The 16,545-nt window shown below is 50.4% G+C and overlaps 1 protein-coding gene across 5 annotated transcripts in view; it reads left to right on the top strand.

Annotated features, from left to right (window-relative positions):
• Cars1 (cysteinyl-tRNA synthetase 1) overlaps window positions 1–15,054 on the top strand; it is a 51,133-nt gene extending 36,079 nt beyond the window's left edge. For all 5 annotated transcript variants that reach the window (XM_038348287.1, XM_038348272.1, XM_038348295.1 and 2 more), the window contains 13 exons: window positions 1,210–1,322; window positions 1,897–2,025; window positions 2,425–2,554; window positions 2,638–2,741; window positions 2,931–3,028; window positions 3,287–3,476; window positions 3,974–4,042; window positions 6,725–6,806; window positions 9,878–9,958; window positions 11,136–11,203; window positions 13,249–13,308; window positions 13,739–13,822; window positions 14,753–15,054. In XM_038348287.1, coding sequence (XP_038204215.1) covers window positions 1,210–1,322; window positions 1,897–2,025; window positions 2,425–2,554; window positions 2,638–2,741; window positions 2,931–3,028; window positions 3,287–3,476; window positions 3,974–4,042; window positions 6,725–6,806; window positions 9,878–9,958; window positions 11,136–11,203; window positions 13,249–13,308; window positions 13,739–13,822; window positions 14,753–14,887 — 1,343 coding nt within the window. In that variant the 3' untranslated portion in view covers window positions 14,888–15,054. The remainder of the gene's footprint in view (window positions 1–1,209; window positions 1,323–1,896; window positions 2,026–2,424; window positions 2,555–2,637; window positions 2,742–2,930; window positions 3,029–3,286; window positions 3,477–3,973; window positions 4,043–6,724; window positions 6,807–9,877; window positions 9,959–11,135; window positions 11,204–13,248; window positions 13,309–13,738; window positions 13,823–14,752) is intronic.
• The last annotated feature ends 1,491 nt before the right edge of the window (window positions 15,055–16,545 follow it).

Below are 16,545 nucleotides of genomic sequence, written 5' to 3'. Positions count from 1 at the left end.
AAACATGGGAAACCTGGCTGCCACCTAAAGTGTGCGAAAGAGGCCAGCTGAAAGAGCTGATGTGGAGCCTCAAGAACTGTGGTTCTGGGTGCTTCTTGCTGACAGAGGAACAGCCGGAAGAACTGGAGCCAGGCTGAGGTCTGTCCTGGGTGCCTCATGTATCTGCATTTCTCTTGAAAAGATTATTTTCATTCTGCACATGAGTGCACCAGATTGTCTCTGGGCCAGGAGGTAATGGCAGAGTCCTGCCCAAGTGTTCTGTGTTCAGTACATGTCTCACATCTGGAGCTGGTGTTTCAGGATGCCCTAGCAGTGCCTCCCTCCGCCACAGCTCAGGGGCATCAAGCGTGGGCACTCAGTTCCGGAAAGATGGAGCTGCATTCAGAGCCCAAGTTAGCCTCCTAGAATACCAAGTGTCCTTCCTATTCCGGGGCTTCCAAAGGACTCCCTGGATACAAGGATCAGGAGGATACTTGCAGTTCAGGGCCTAAGTCTGGGGTGGAAAAAGGCGTTGACTCTATCCATTCACCTAACGTAGGCTTGTTCATCAGTGTTGGGGACCAAGTTCCCATCTCCACAGCAGCTCTATCTACAGGTCCTTCATGTACTTGGTGACAGTACTATCCTCTTGGATCTCCAGCCATCTTTTACTTGTGTGTTGCTGTCCAAGTGCCTCTGGCTAGTGGTTCCCTCCACTACCCCATGGGGGTCTCAGGATCTGGCTGGAAATGCACCCAGCAGACACCTTGTTCACATGACTGAGGTGTTCACCTGGTGCTTTGGGAATGCAAGAGGGAGTGTCACCACTGACCTCCGCTTCCACAAAGTGGTGTACAGCAACTCAGCCATGCCTTTGCACTTCTGGAAACCAGCATACTGGCAGCTATGTGTGTTGTTGACCCTGGGTGCACCAGTGAGCCGCACAACTTAGCTTCAGCCCAGAGTGCAATAACCTCTCCTACAGATATGGAGTTCAAAGCTGAAGAGGCAGGTGTGTCTCTAGGACTGCCAAAGTAGCTAAGACCCTGGCTCAGAATCAGATTTAAGAGCTGACAGGTAGTGATTGCTGTTCATGTCTGTCACAAGTTAATTGGTTAACGAGAAAGATTGGCCATAGACACACAGAGTGGCTATGAGGTAAGGTGTTGACACTCCTATAGGTACCTGTAAATGACCCTGCCCGCTTCTCTTAACCATTCACATTCACAGGTGACCTAAGCATCTCCGCTGACCGCCTCAGTGAGAAACGTTCTCCTAACGACTTTGCCCTGTGGAAGGCCTCCAAGCCAGGAGAGCCATCCTGGCCTTGCCCTTGGGGAAAGGTGAGTGAGCCACTATTGGGATCAGGGACAGTGAGAAGTGGTGGTGTCACAGGCTGCTAACATAGCTTTCTTAGTCCTCTAATAGGTAGCTCTGGCGATAGGGTGGGTACTGGGGCCAGACCAAGTGTCAAAGCAGCGAAGAAGAGCTGCAGGCTCACAGATGCTGGGCCTCTAAGTTAGTGGCTTATCTTCTCAGGACTGGTTTCCTGATCTCTAAGTGGGTACAATCCATTTAGCTGCCTCAGGCTTCTGCTCTGGGTGTCTGTGCATGTTAAGTTGATGTTGTTGTCATTGGAAATCCAGATGACTATGTGACAGCCTTGTGACAAGTATTGTGTATGTGACTATTTGCCACTTGTTGAGTGCTTGGGGATCAAGAAATAATTCCCAGGATTTAGCTAAGCCACAGCCACAGAGACTGACTTTGAACTGTATAAATAGATTCTCCTTTAGTTTGTCCTGTGAAGATTTGAAACCACTGTAGTGAGATTCAGAGGCTTAAAGGTCATTTCCTTGAGGAGTTAAGTCCTGGGCAGGTTTGGAGTGGTCAGCAAGGCCCTTTGTGTCTCTCTAGGGTCGTCCGGGATGGCACATAGAGTGCTCCGCTATGGCAGGCACACTCCTAGGAGCCTCAATGGACATTCATGGCGGAGGGTTTGACCTCCGCTTCCCCCACCATGACAATGAGCTGGCGCAGTCAGAGGTAGGTAAAAACAGGTCGCTGTGCTAAAAAGGGAGCATGATGTCCTTCCTGCTCTGCTGGAGAGACAGCAGCGGCACCCGAAGGAAGAGCCTCCTGATGAACTTGGCTTCCATCTTGGGAGCTGAGGGAGAGTTGTATCCTAATCATTTTGTCTGAATCCCAGTGGTAACAGCTTGGCCTTCGGTAACAGACAGGCTTAGGGTCAAACCAGTTGTGTCCTGCTGGCATTGTCACTAGGGCGTTCCCTTCAAGCCCCTGGTGCCCCCCATTTAGGAGAGGTGGCATCTACCTCATTCATGGTGCACACAGCAAGACACCATGCATTCACTGTCCAGAACCTTCTGACAGGCGAGGCCTCACTACAGCAGCCAAGCCTTCCTCCTGTCTCTTTGTACTCAGGCTTACTTTGAAAATGACTGCTGGGTCAGGTACTTTCTGCACACGGGCCACCTGACGATAGCAGGCTGCAAGATGTCCAAGTCACTGAAAAACTTCATCACCATTAAAGACGCCTTAAAGAAACACTCAGGTAAGCAGAGCTCCTGCAGAAACCCATGATGCGGGCACCGGCAGCTGCTCAGGAGTAATGGCGTCCATGTGTCTGCTCCCCAGCTCGGCAGCTGCGACTGGCGTTCCTCATGCACTCTTGGAAAGACACACTGGACTATTCCAGCAACACTATGGAGTCTGCACTTCAGTATGAGAAGTTCATGAACGTGAGTGCCCAGTTCTTACTGGAGGTGGAGGGCATTGTGAGTGGTGTGGGTCTTCTAATATAAGCCTGGGCACAGTGATGCCATTTGGTGCCCCTTCCTGGAACTGATAGCTGCATAGTGAAGGCCATGTCAAGTCTCTCTAGGTAGAAGGTTCTTCAAATGCCATTAACCTGACTTCTATAACTTTAGGAGTTTTTCTTAAATGTGAAAGACATCCTCCGAGCTCCTATAGACATCACTGGCCAGTTTGAAAAATGGGAAGCTGAAGAAGTGGAGCTCAATAAGAAGTAAGTTGGACCCTTTTCGGGGGGGGGGGGGGGGAGGTAGTGTGTGTGTGTGTGTGTGTGTGTGTGTGTGTGTGTTCTGGGCCACCATCTGAGGGTCTCTCTGCCATGGCTTGTCCTGTAGCTGGTGGTGAGGCCAGCCCTGTCATGTGTCAGAAGTGCAGTACCTGCTGATGGCAGTGATTCTGATTGTTGGACTCGAGAACTTCTGCAGTGGAGCATCAGGTTTGACCACTGCTTTCATTTTTCTTCCTTACTCAGCTTCTATGATAAGAAGACAGCAGTTCATGAAGCCCTGTGTGATAACATTGACACGCGCACTGCCATGGAAGAAATGCGGGCTTTGGTCAGTCAGAGCAACCTCTACATAGCAGCCAGGAAGGCTGAAAGGAGGAGGCCCAACCGGGCTCTACTGGAGAACATTGCCATGTACCTCACCCACATGCTGAAGGTGAGCCTGGCGACAGGCCTATGGTTGGGGAGAACTTAGCTGCTGAGTGATGCTGGAAGCTGCCCAAGCTGCCTGACACCATCCTGGTCTGGGGCCTCTCTAAACTGTGGTTAAAGCCTCAGAGCAAGTCTTGTGCAGAGCAATTCTGGCTCCAGGCCACCATACCCTGAGACAGCACTCCCTCCCAGGCCAGAGGGACGTTCCCTGCCTCTCCCTTCTGTCCTTGTCATTAGTCACTGGTGACTTTTAGCTGGAAGAGGGTCGGATCTATAGCTCTGACCAGGGCACATTGTGAATGGATTCAGGTACTTTGGGATGCGGTTATAGGGCTTGATGCTGTTCTTTCCTGCTTCTCCGCAACCAGTCGTGGGGACCCACCTGGCTGCCTGTCCCCAGAGGCATCGGGACAGTTCTTGAGTACTGGCCATAGATGACACCTCATCTCTACATATATCTTGTTCACCCACAGTGTAAGTCCCATCTGTTTCTTCCTTCAGATCTTTGGAGCCATAGAGGAGGAGAGCTCCCTGGGTTTCCCAGTTGGTGGACCTGGAACCAACCTGAATGTAAGTAGAATGCCCAAAAGGGTCCCCAAGTGGCCCACTGCTGCCCCCCTCTGATTCCTCCCTGTCTACAATACCTGAGGCCACCTATCCTTTTTCACAGTAGTTCTCTGTATGCATGTCTGCCTGTGTGTCTTCATGTGTGTGAGAGAGCCTCAGAAGCCACCTGCCTTGTTTTTGGAGACCAGGTCTGTCATTGACCTGGAACTATTAGGCTAGCCTGTTTTGCCATCAAGCTCCAGGTATTCACCTGCCTGCATCCCCGGCACTGGGATCATAAGCGTGTCCCATCACCCTGGCTTTTTCGTGTAGGTGGTGGGAATCCAGCTCAGGTCCTTATGCTTTCCCAGGAGCACTTTACCAACAGCTGTCTCCTCAGTCCTGCTTTAGAAATTCTAAGTCACCTTGAGGTTGTTTATAATCCTGTGTTATAGATACTGTGCAGATGGTTACATTGTGTAGTTTGGGGAATGATGGTACATGTTCAGTACAAGCACACAACTGTTTTTCCTCTGAGTATTCAACCTGAGAATGTGAAGTGTAGATCTGTAATCAGTGGGCATTTTCTGAAAGATCATGTGATCACATACCACAGTGGTATCTTGGGGGAATTCCTACTCTCCCTCTGCCACTCAGAACTGGGCAGAACCCTGTGCCAGGCTAGATCCAGTTCTAACACCAGCCCAGAGCCCACCACATAGCCCAAGCCTCTGTTCCAGCAGCCAGTGCCAAGAAAATGGAAAGCCATGGTCCCATAGAGCATCCCTGTACCATTCTTAAGCATACAAGGAAGCCCCTGTTAGAGCAGACCCATGTCCACAGCTGGCTTCAGCATTTGCAGGTCTAGTGGGCTGACAGACACATGTGTCAGGAATGATCTCTGCAAGCTGAGGACAGCTCATTTAAGATTCCCCTCCGCCTTCCTTCTGCGGAGAGTGCTATTTAATTACAGAATTAAGACAGCGGATATAAATATTTAGATGGAGCATCTGCTGTGCTAATGCCAACAGTAGCTCAGTACACATGGGAAGACGAAGCTGTCTCAGCGCTGCTTCCTACCGAAGAGCAGCCAAGTGGTCCCTCCTCCTCACAGGGCTGTCAACCCCGAGTCCTGGTCCCATGAAGGAAGAGGTCTTTAGTCTCAGAGTGAGCTGATTTTGGGGTGGTGACTTCTGGACTTTGCCGATAGGAATCACTGCTGGAGGCTGGAGCTTTTTAGAAATTCATGCAAAGCTCCTCTGTCCTCTTAACAAATATGCTGCCAGCTTTCTTTTTTAATTGTGTGTATCTGGGGGTGGGGTGTATGCATATGATTACAGGTGTCCTCAGAAAAGGTCATCAGAGTCCCTGGAGCTGGAGTTACAGGTGGTAGTGATACAGGTGCCAGGAACTGGATCCTCTGTAAGGCATGTTGAGCCATCTCTCCAGCCCCGCTCTTTTCTCTGAAAACAGAAAAGAAGATATAGCTTCCATGGAAATCATTCTGCCTCTGAACTTAGAAGTAGCTTTTAGTCTCCAGCAGTGCTATGGTCCCTGGGAGGCATCTTAGGGTATGTCACATTATACATCCCAGATGGTCTCATTAGCCCCTGAAGTTGACTTATAGGAAACAGCAGCCACTAATGAATGTGGTAAGCCTGTGAGGCCACCCATCCTGTCCCACAGCTCCTATTGTGAAGATCAGGGGTGACTTCCAGGTTAAAAGTGCTGTGTGAGCCAGAGGCTGGCTTGGGCCTAAACCTCTCCTACCCAGGTAGAAGCCAGGCAGCAGAATATCAGCCCCAGAACTGCTGGAGACAGACCCTGCCCTCTGCCAAGAGGCCTCTTTGGGTACTGGGAGCCAAGTTGCTGGTGTAGTGATTGGTCTATTTAAGCTGTTCAGGCAGTTGGAGATAGGTCTAATTCCACTCTAAAGTCCAGAGCCGCTGCTGTAATGAGACAGTTTCCCTCAGTCTGTTTGGTGGAAGGTCAGGCCTACTTAGTTCAGACTTCAGTTCTCTCCTTCCAGCGACTGTTTCTACCACTTCCTTATCTTGGTTCTTGAGCTTTTATGTAATTGAGACACAGGAAGACCCTGTTTAGAAGTCCCAGACCATTTTGGTCCTGGAGATAAATACACTGAAAGATGGTTCTAGATTCAGATTCCTAATTGGGAATGGCTCTAGGTCCCCTGGTTTTATCCTCAGTGTCATTGGAGGTAGTGGCCCTTTGTACAGCTATTAGTGTGTGTGTGTAAGTTAATAAGATGACTAGCCCTCAGCAGGCCCACAAGTGACCACAAATGGTCAGTGCATCCCAACAACCCATTGGAGACCGGTAGGACAGGTGTCTGGCAACTGTGTCTGTCCTGAGGAAAACACATGTGTCAGCAATGGACGGAGTAGTGTCTGCTGAATGTATCCAGCTTGAAGCCCAGCGGTGCTTTTTTTTTCTCCCTGGCCCACATCACCTTTATTAAGTATTATGGTGGTTTCTTCAAGCTGTCCAAGAGGGCTGTAGATAGGTCTAACTCCGCTCTAGCACATGTAACTCTCTTACCCCGACATGACAAGGACTTGTGGGCTTCAGGACACAGGATACAGTAGCATGTAACCTGTGGCATATCCACTGAACTGCTAGGTATTCTTTTACAAATTCAGCAACGGCTCTTGTGACTCAAAGTCATTCAAGTCATTCTTTCCACAGCTCGAGTCCACCGTCATGCCCTACCTGCAGGTACTGTCGGAATTCAGAGAAGGCGTGCGGAAGATTGCCCGAGAGAAAAAAGGTGAGGCCCCATGCTGGGTACCTCGCCCTTGCTGCTCACCCTCTGCTGGGTTCCCTGAGATAACTGCCATGTTCTTTAAGTGTGTATCGCTCCATGCCTAGCTGAACCTATTTTATTCCACTGGCCCTTCAGGGCAGCATTGTATTAGGTCAGAGTTTCCTTTGACTTAGAACATCTCAGGCAGAACTGTTCCTTGATGCTGAGGTCCAGGCGTCTGCATAGCTCTTGTTCTAAACAGAGGTAGGACAGAGGACTGTTCACAGCTAGCATGCACTTGCCCTTTGGCTTGCACTGGGTCTCCTTTCTGTTCCTGGTGACCCACGAGTGGCTTATCCTGCTGCAGTCTCAGGTTGCTTGGAAAAGCTCCTGCTGGGGCCAGAGCTAGAGTCATGTCTCTACCCAGCCTGATGCATGGTGGTGCCAGGATGTCTGTGCACACCCACCCCTTCATCTCCAAAGTGAGGAGGTGTATGGTCTGAGAGACACAGGATTACTCAGGGTGCCAAGAGCCACACTATCATTTGTGCCAGGGGAATCTCTTGCTGCTGGCACCGGTATCCCCAGGAGGTACCCTGACTTGGAACTTTGTCCAACAGAGGTTTCTTTGCCTCACTAGGCACCACATTGATTACGAAGTGGCTTGCTCCTCAGCAGGAATGCTACTGGCTATGGCAAGGGTGGCCTCCAACTCAAAAGAGCTTCTCCTACGCAGTCCTCTAGTCGACTTCCATCCTGGCCCCAGACTCAGCAGCCAGATTCAGACCTAAACTTCCATGGCACTGGGGACCCCAGCAGCCTGGGATTTGTCCTCTATGTCATGTAGGTGGCAGTACCAGGCTTCTCCCAGTAAGGGGCTAGACTCAGGCAGGCATATCAAGATGGATAGTATGTCACAAAAGCTATCTTCAGATCAGCTCTCTGCATTCAGTGCAGCTTTCTTGTGCAGCTCCACCGCCCATCAATCCATTGTGTGCCCCTCACTGTCACACAGTGCTGCTGTGGCTGTGCAGACTGCCCCATTGCAGCCTGTCATGGAGCATGGTGTCTTTGAAGTCTGTCCATGCCACAGCTGGCATCTGTTCTGTTCGCTCTCAAGGCTCAGTAGATTGCTGGTTCCTGTCCATAGATCTCACTTTCTCATTGTTCCTTGCCTGATAGTTGTTGTGAATGGTGCTGCCGAGGTCAGCACGCCAGGCACTCAATGGAAGTGGATTTCGGTTTTCTAGGCCTGCCCATGGGAATGGGAGTATAGGGCACCTGGGTCCCTAATGGCAAGGATGAAGGAGATGCCAGCTTCTTTGTGGGGCCTGGGCTAAGCCATGCTCCTGACCAGGTTCTGGCTTCCTACCTCCTACTTTCTGGATCAGTCTCTATCTCTACCTTTCTCTCTCCTCCTCTTCCACTTAAAAAACATGTGTGTGCCTTTTCACACATGTGTGGAGGCCAGAGGTCAAGGTTAGGAGCCATCTACCTTATGAGACAGATTCTCTCACTGGGACCTGGAGTTACTGATTCAGCATGGCTGACTGGCCGGCATGCACCAGAGACCTCCCTATTTCCATCTCTCCTGTGCTGGGGCTGTAAGCTCACAACACCATGCCTGGCTTTTTCCATGGGTGCCGGGATTTGAATATGAATCTCCGTGCTTATATAGCAAGTACCTTCTACTCACTGAGCTGTTACTCCCCAGCCAACTTGGAAGGGAGCCCGCAGACTGCAGATGTCCACATTTCTAAACAGTTTGCCTCTTAAGGAGATCCTGCTCCAGGACTGGCAGCCTGGTTGACCCATGCAGTCTTATTTCACATGCCCTGCACAGCTGTGAGGTTGTGGCCATAGAGGGACTAACCTGACCCTTGGGTGCATTTCCTTCAGGGAAAAGCAGATCTATTGAGGCCAGAAGACCGTCTAGGATTAAAGCCTTTAGGATTCTTCATTCCCAAGTGCAAGGGGAATTGGAGTTTTAGCCTGAGCAGATTGGGAATCTGTGTAGTGTCTACTGTGGACCATGGGGCTGACCTTACAAAGTCCAGTCCCTTCCTTGAGCTCTTGGCCTTCCAGTATCTACCCTTTAAACTACCACAGAGAAGGTAATGCATCTGGTCACTGAAAGTCCTAGCCCGGCAGAGAAACTGACTCAGAGGCCAGGAATGTTTAAGCCTTCAGTGGCCGTACCCACAGTCTTCTGATTCCCACCTGCTCCCCTGCTCAGCTTCTCTGTCTACTGCTCTTGGCTTTCAGTCTTTCCTGTTTGTTGTGGTTCAGCCTTGGGGCAGCCATGTCTTGTGACTGAGCCAGGTCTGACCAGGCTCACCGAGCTCCTTGCTGAGCCAGATCCAGTGTCATCCCTGAGGTTGTATGTGGGTTCCTTTTCCTGTCCATACCTGTTCCTGGTGGTCAGACTAGGCTGACTTCTCTAAGTGAGGCAGGCAGCAGCTAGAGGGTCACCCCAGCCTGGACCATGGACACCAGTCACTCCACTACAGTCTGATTTGGCAGGGCATCTTCTCAAGTACCCAAGGAGCTCTCAATCCTCAGACACATGCACAAAACTGCTGGGGTAGGCCCGGTGAGATGACAATATTAGGGGAAGGAAGAGTCCTTCAGGACATCAGGATGACTCAGGACAGAGACCGTGAATATGTGTAGCATTGGCCTGGAGTCCTGCATGAGGGGACATGGCCTCAGTACTGAGCCAGGGTAGTGATGACCAGGGCTTTGAATGTTATGGAGCTTTGTCATTGTGGGGCATTGGCTCAAGGCAATCTGACTTCTCCTTGCTCAGCATCTCTGGGAACAGTCCACAGAGTGTTTCAGACAGGTCCTGGCTCCCAGCACTGGGCTGCAGCGTTAGAACAGCTCACTGTCCTTGTTGGACCTTGTGGGCTCAGCATGAGAGTGGCTGTGGGACCTTGGACTTCTGTGGTGGTGGCGGCATGGGTAGCCTCCTGTCTTCCCTATCCTCTCTCCAAATCTGGCAGTCAGTACTCACTTGCCAGAACTGGAGGAAGCATGGGTTTGGGGGCCTAGGCTTTCTGTAGTCTAAAGGAGTTGCTCTTTCTTGCCTACAGTCCTTGAGGTTCTTCAGCTCAGTGATGCCCTCCGGGATGACATCCTGCCTGAGCTCGGGGTGCGGTTTGAAGACCATGAAGGTGGGTGATTCCTTGAGCTGCTCCCTGTGGACAGGGCAAGCAGCTAGGTATAGGTAGGTGGTGAGAAGGATGCTGGGAGGCATGTGGCACAGCAGTAGAGGTACCAGGGCATTGGTACTTTCATGTGTGGCTGAAGAATCCCAGGCGGAGCAGGTGTCTTCTCAGCTGTGCCCCTACCCCCTTACCTCCATCTCTTCCAGGAGGCCTATCTCACTGTTCATTATGGTGACGTGTTCATTTCCACCAAGGACCAGGGCAGCCATTTTCTACTTGCAGCCTTCTCTCACACTTTTAGGGGAGACAAGTTGTATGTACCCCAGTCTCACTATGTACTTTCTGACTTTGTGGGCCTTTTGCTACACAGGAATGTTTTTTTTTTTTTCCCTTCTAACTTTTAGTTTTTTTGAGACAGGGTTTCTCTGTAGCTTTCAAGGCTGTCCTGGAACTAGCTCTTGTAGACCAGACTGGCTCAAACTCACAGAGATCCACCTGCCTGTGCTTCCCGAGTGCTGGGATTAAAGGCGTGCACCACAACTGCCCGGCTTCCTTCTAACTTTTTAATATTCGACAAGTCGTACGGAGTAGGAACAAAGAGCTTTTCCAGGCCCCCTGTGCTTGTCTGAAGGTGCCTAACAGCAATGGCTGACTTGAACTCTCAGCACATTTCCTTCCAAGGGTTTGCTCAGCACACCTAAGTATCTCTTTTCCTGATAAGAAGGGAAAAGATGGCAGAAGTGCACTGTTCTTACTACCGTTTTCAGACAGCATCTTACTGTGTAGCCCAGGTTAGGCTTGAATTCATGGCAGTCCCTTACCTCAGCCTGGAATTGCAGGGGTGAGCCGCCACACCTGCTAAACTGTTGGGCTGAGTTTAATGACTCCAGACAGGCAATGCCTTCCCATTTTACCCTGTGTTTTTGCAACACTGGTATGGAATTGCTGGGCCGCAGACAATGCTAGACAGGCATTCTACCCCTGCTCTACTGCCCGGCCCTGTTTTGTTTTCTTTTTACCAATTTTCTTCACCTGGCATTGATTTTGCCTATGTTAACCAGAAGGAAGGGTCCCAGCTCCCCATGCAGGAGTGGTATTGGGGTCTTGGCTAACAGGGTCAGGGTAGAGCCTGGCAGGCGGGCAGGTCACAGTCCCTGGGTCTCAACTGACTGTCTGCTTTCAGGACTGCCAACAGTGGTGAAGCTGGTAGACAGAGACACCTTACTGAAGGAGAAGGAAGAGAAGAAAAGGGTTAGTAAAGCAAAGTGATGGCGCTCGACTTTGCAGAAAACGAAAACACTGACGCTGTCCGGTTTTTATGTTGCTTTAAGAATGGATGCTTGTGCTTTGGTTAAAATTCCTGGGGCATGGCGGCACACTCCTTTAATCCCAGCACTGGGGAGTCAGAGGCAGCAAATCTTCAAGGCCAGCCTAGTCTACAGAATGAGTTCCAGGATAGCCAGGGCCACACAGAGAAACCTTGTCTCGAAAAACAAAACAAACAAAAATATTCTGATCCTTATACATATCATGAAGAAAAGTTAACTGGGTTCACTACTTCAGAAAGGGTGTCCTTTGGCTGGGTGTGCTGGTCCATTCCTTTAATGCCAGCACTACTCAGGAGGCAGAGGCAGAGACAGGCATATCTCTGTGAATTTGAGACCAGTCAAGTTTACATAGTCTGTTCCAGGCTACATAGCGTGACTTTGTCTCGACAAAATATAAAGGGCGGCAGTGGTCGAGTTAGCCTTTTATTTTATTGAGTTTTATTGAAATGTGGTTTCAGGTTGCACAAGCTCAGGATTTAGCCAAGGCTGGCCTTGAACTTCTGATCCTCCTGCCATCCCAAGTGCTAGGATTACAGAGCTGCACCATAATTCCCATTACAAGTTACCTCTTGTTTTCGCTTGTTTGATTGTGTTTAAATTTTTGTTTATTTCTAGTGCGGTGTGAATATTTATGGGGGGAGGCAGTAGGCAGGGTGGCTCAGCCCTTGGTGCAGCTTTTCTCATGGCTGCTAGTATTGCTCAGCTCCTTCTGGTTTCTCTGGATTATACATCCCAACCCTTGAGAAGCAAAAGCATATTTCTTCCTATCTGTGTATGCATATGTGTGAGTATCTGCCACAGGTGTGCAGGTACCTGTAGAGGCCAGAAATAGGCACTGGGTTCTAAGATGGGTGCTAGGAATCATACTTGGGTCCTCTGCAAGAGCAGCGAATGCTGTTCACTGCTGAGTCATCTTCCATCCCCATTCTTTTTTAAAGTTCGATGTTATTCTCATTTATGTCCAAGTCTGTGTAAGTGTATGCCACATATTTATGGGTGCCCATGGAAGCCAGAGCAAAGTGTCAGATCCCCATGAAGCTGGAGTTACAGCTAGTCGTGGCTACCTAAAAAAGGTGCTAGGAGCAAAGCTCTGATCATTTGCAAGTGAGTTGACACTACTGGCCCCATCCTCTTCTTGATGAACTTGATGCCCACGTGGCCTTGGAGGCTTTGATCACCTTTAGGGCATGAAGTCACACACCTGGATTATGGTCTGCATGAACTTGGTGTGTTCAATGAGATGCCAGCTATGCCTCGACTTGCTGAAGTTCTTTGTCACATTGATGAGTTCCACACTGGGACAGCTCAGAGTCGTGGCTGCTGCCCTGCAGTGGCTGCCATGACAGGAAGGACAGTACTGCATGGAATAAGTGACCAGTTCTTAAAAGGAATTGCTCAGCTAAAATGAAGCTCATCGCTTAGGGAGTGTGTGTGTGCTACCTGTCTCTCACTTGGTGCCACGTGTCCTCGGTGCTGCCATTTGCCCTACTCATTCTGTCTGTTTGTCCTCCAAGTGTCCCTCTTTCTGTCCCCACTCTCAGTGATGGCTAGGGCCCCTGCATATAAGGACTTGGGTGCCAAATGGGAGAAAGAACAGAAACATGTTGTCATGGTAAGTGTAGTGATGCACATACTGTGAGCTGCAGGCTAACCTGAGCTATACAGCATGATACTGTTTCAAAAAAAAAAAAAAAAAAAAGGCTCACTATCATTCATAATTCTGGATGCAGTGAATGGGTACCTTGGGGTCATTGTGCTCCATGGGCCAGGCACAGGCAGGCACCATTGGATGGTCACCAGCTTGGAGAGCAGGCTCAGGGCAGCTCTCCCTGCAACCTTTGAAAATGGATTGTAGCTGATAGTTGGGTGGCTGAGGGCTGACATACAGGGTTAAGGACAAGTACCATGGGTAGGGCCTGGCAGGACAACAGGGTTGGCTCATATCTCAGTCGTGTGCTGCTTTCCTAGGCTGAAGAAGAGAAGAGGAGGAAGAAAGAGGAGGCAGCCAGGAAGAAACAGGAGCAAGAAGTAACTATTTCACTTGTTTGTTTGGGGTGCAGGATCTCCTGGGCAAAAATCACATCTTTATCCCTGCGGCTCAATGCTCTGTGCCTTCGATAGGCACCCCGGGGAGCCCCCCGGAGGGAGCTGGCCTCTGCCTTCACCCCTCAGTTGGTACCCTGGCATCAGCAAAGGAAAGGTTACCCTTGGTGGGTCCCCAGGGCCAGGAATGCCACAGTCCTGCCATCTGAGGATTGCTGCAGCCCCACAGGCCTCTTGATGCTTAGGTGGTCTATTTGATCCCTGCTGTTGGTTGCCCCTTCCAGTCTTTCTGCTGGGCATATGTTGAGTTTAAGAGCTTGGAAGCCATGTGGTGGAAGTGGTACAGTAGGCAGCATGGTGGTGGGCAAGCTTGTGTGACATGTATGTTTACATGTGTGTGTGTTGTATGTTCTAGGCAGCTAAGCTGGCCAAGATGAAGATTCCACCCAGTGAAATGTTCCTGTCAGAAATCAACAAGTATTCCAAATTCGATGAAAATGTAAGACAACACCTCACTCTTCAAACTTTGGTCTCCCACATCCTCCAAGATGGAGACTTTCAGCCTTGGGCCAGTGGCCCTCCCGTTTGAGGGGAAGGCTGTGAGGGCAGCTAAGACCATGCAGCTCCTGTCAGGGCAAAGGCTAAGTGAGGCTCTCTCGGCTAGTGTTATGGTGAGCTCTGGCACTGGAATTTGACCCCAGGTCCAGTTTAAGGTGACAGAAAAGAATCTGTAGGTTCTGTGGGGACCTCCCAACTGCCCCAAGTGCAAGCTCATAACCCTGCCTCCTCCCTGGAGGGTCTTGGTGTCCCTTTGGTGTCTCCCTGAAGACTCTTGGATTCATCATTACATAACTCTCCCTGGCCACTTCTCAGCTGAGAAGTTGTAGGCTTAGTGGGACTTTGCTCCTTACCCTAAGAAGAGTTCCAGACTTCCGCCACTCTTCTGTGGTCTCATCTACTAGAGTCCCCACCACCAGACCAGGACTGAGGGTGATGACCGGACAGCCACACAGAGGTGTAGTGACACACACCGGTGCTCACAGAACTTCAGAGATGGAGGGAGGAGGACCTCAAGTTTGAAGGCAGCCCCTATCTTTTTGCTTTGTTTTGTTTTGTTTGAGACAGGGTTTCTCTGTAGCCCTGGCTGGCTGTCCTGGCACTCACTCTGTAATCTAGGCTGGCCTTGAATTCAGAGATCTGTCTGCCTCTGCCTCCTGAGTGCTGCTGGGGTTAAAGGGATAAGCCACTGCTACACAGCCAGTCCCAATCTTGAGATGTGTTCCACCTCAGAAACACATTAGATAAACAAGGGCCTGGATGCTGACCCTGAGTCTAAATACAGCCAAGTCAGGGAGAGAGGTGTTTTCTCTCAGCAGGGATGAGGCATGAACAGAAAAGGGAACTGATGGCATCTGTGTGGTCCTTGCAGGGTCTGCCTACCCACGACATTGAAGGCAAAGAGCTGAGCAAGGGGCAGGTCAAGAAGCTGAAGAAGGTCTTTGAAGCTCAGGAGAAACTGTACAAGGAGTATCTGCAGATGTTGCAGAATGGCAGCCTACAGTGATGCCACAGCAGCCCAGAATGGGTATACCTGTCAGCCTGGCCACCATGGACCGAGAGACACCTACTCAGGCCCTGTGCCCTGGTCATGTTTACAGCTGTTCTCATACCTGAATCAGACAGAGTGGCAGCAGCTCTGGGACACTGATAATAAATTCTTCTGAACACTGACGCCTGCTCTGCCCTCTCAGCACTTGGAGATCTGGCCTATGGGTGCCTGGTCAGCAGCTTACAACATAGGCCTCCTAGTCAATTGAGCCCCTTCAGCCAGCCTGCCTGAGGAATTTCCCTCACACTGGCAAGCTGGGCTAATCTCCACTGCGTTGGCACATTTGGTGGTATTGGAGTAGGAAAAAGACTGAATCAGCCCAACAGATCCCCTGAGCCTCAGACAAAGGCTGCTCAGTTGGCTCTCTGGCTCCAATGAACACACACTGCATGTTTCCCAGAGCAACTGACGATGGCAGCAGGACAGTTACCCTGTGGGATAAGGCTCTGGCAAGCTGCCTGGGACTGCTGTTATGACAGTAAGCCCAGATCAGCACCATTGGCTTGTGCGATAAGGGGTCTTAGGTCCAGCCTCAAGTGTGTTTCCTCCCCCACCTTTTCCCATCTGGTTGCTCACCCCTGCTAAGAATCAGCACCCATGCTGAATGTGTCTGGCCTTCTCTGATAAGAGAGAGAGAGAGAGAGAGAGAGAGAGAGAGAGAGAGAGAGAGAGAGAGAGAGAGAGAGAGAGAATGGACAGCAGCCAGAACCTGAGTGGTACCTCTGGAGTTGTCCAAAGACTACAGGGGCAGATGTGGATTCCGGGTGCCACAGAGCCCATGTGGCAAGTATGCTGATGACTTTTATAAACCTGCTGCTTCTTTGTCCTTGTGACAATTTGTTGAGAACTATCCTGGAGACACCTGTACCAGCCTGGGGTACCATAGGCACGTGTTGTAGAGTATAGCGGGGTGAGTCTGCAGGAGGCCATACAGTCTGTCAGATAGTCATAATCAGATGGGGTATTCTGAGGTGTGCACCTGGGCACCTTGTATCTCTGGTCTCTCATGAGGCTCCAGTGTATCTCAACAGGTGGATGTCCAGAGAGAGAAGGCACTGGGTGGCTTTTAGGATGGAGCTTCACAGGTCAGCACAGTCCCTCCCTGGGCTCTATTTAGAAGCATCTCAGGTTTACCCTTGTCACCATGAGGAGACAAGTTCCCAGAAAGGGTGGGGGCTGGAGAGGCCACAATGCCATAAGTCAGGCAGTTTCTAAGAAGAGGTTCACTGTGTTTCAGCTGCAGTAGTACAGAGGGGTGAATGAGCTGCAGCTTGGCTGTTGGCATCCATAAGTATTGCACACACAGGCAAGATCACTGAGCTACACCCCAGCTATGATCTAAGGCAAAGAAAGGAACAGCAGTGGATTGTGATTGGACAGAGCAGGATGGAGACACCAACACTGGGTCCCTCCAGATGTTACAGATGGGGAAACGTGGCAGCAGGGCAGCCTAGACCTTAAATGTTCTCCTCTAGCAGTGGGCACAGTCATGAGAAGTGGTCTGCCCGCAAAGGAACGAGGGACAACCTAGTGACACATAGCTGGGTCTCAAGTACATTATGCTAAGGGAGAAAGTAGCAAATCTTCAAAAATCCCACATGGCTGATTCCCAA

This window comes from Arvicola amphibius, chromosome 1 (assembly GCF_903992535.2).
Source record: "Arvicola amphibius chromosome 1, mArvAmp1.2, whole genome shotgun sequence".
Lineage (NCBI taxonomy): Eukaryota > Metazoa > Chordata > Mammalia > Rodentia > Cricetidae > Arvicola > Arvicola amphibius.
Note: the sequence above shows the minus strand (reverse complement) of the source record. Positions and strands in the feature narration are given on the sequence as shown.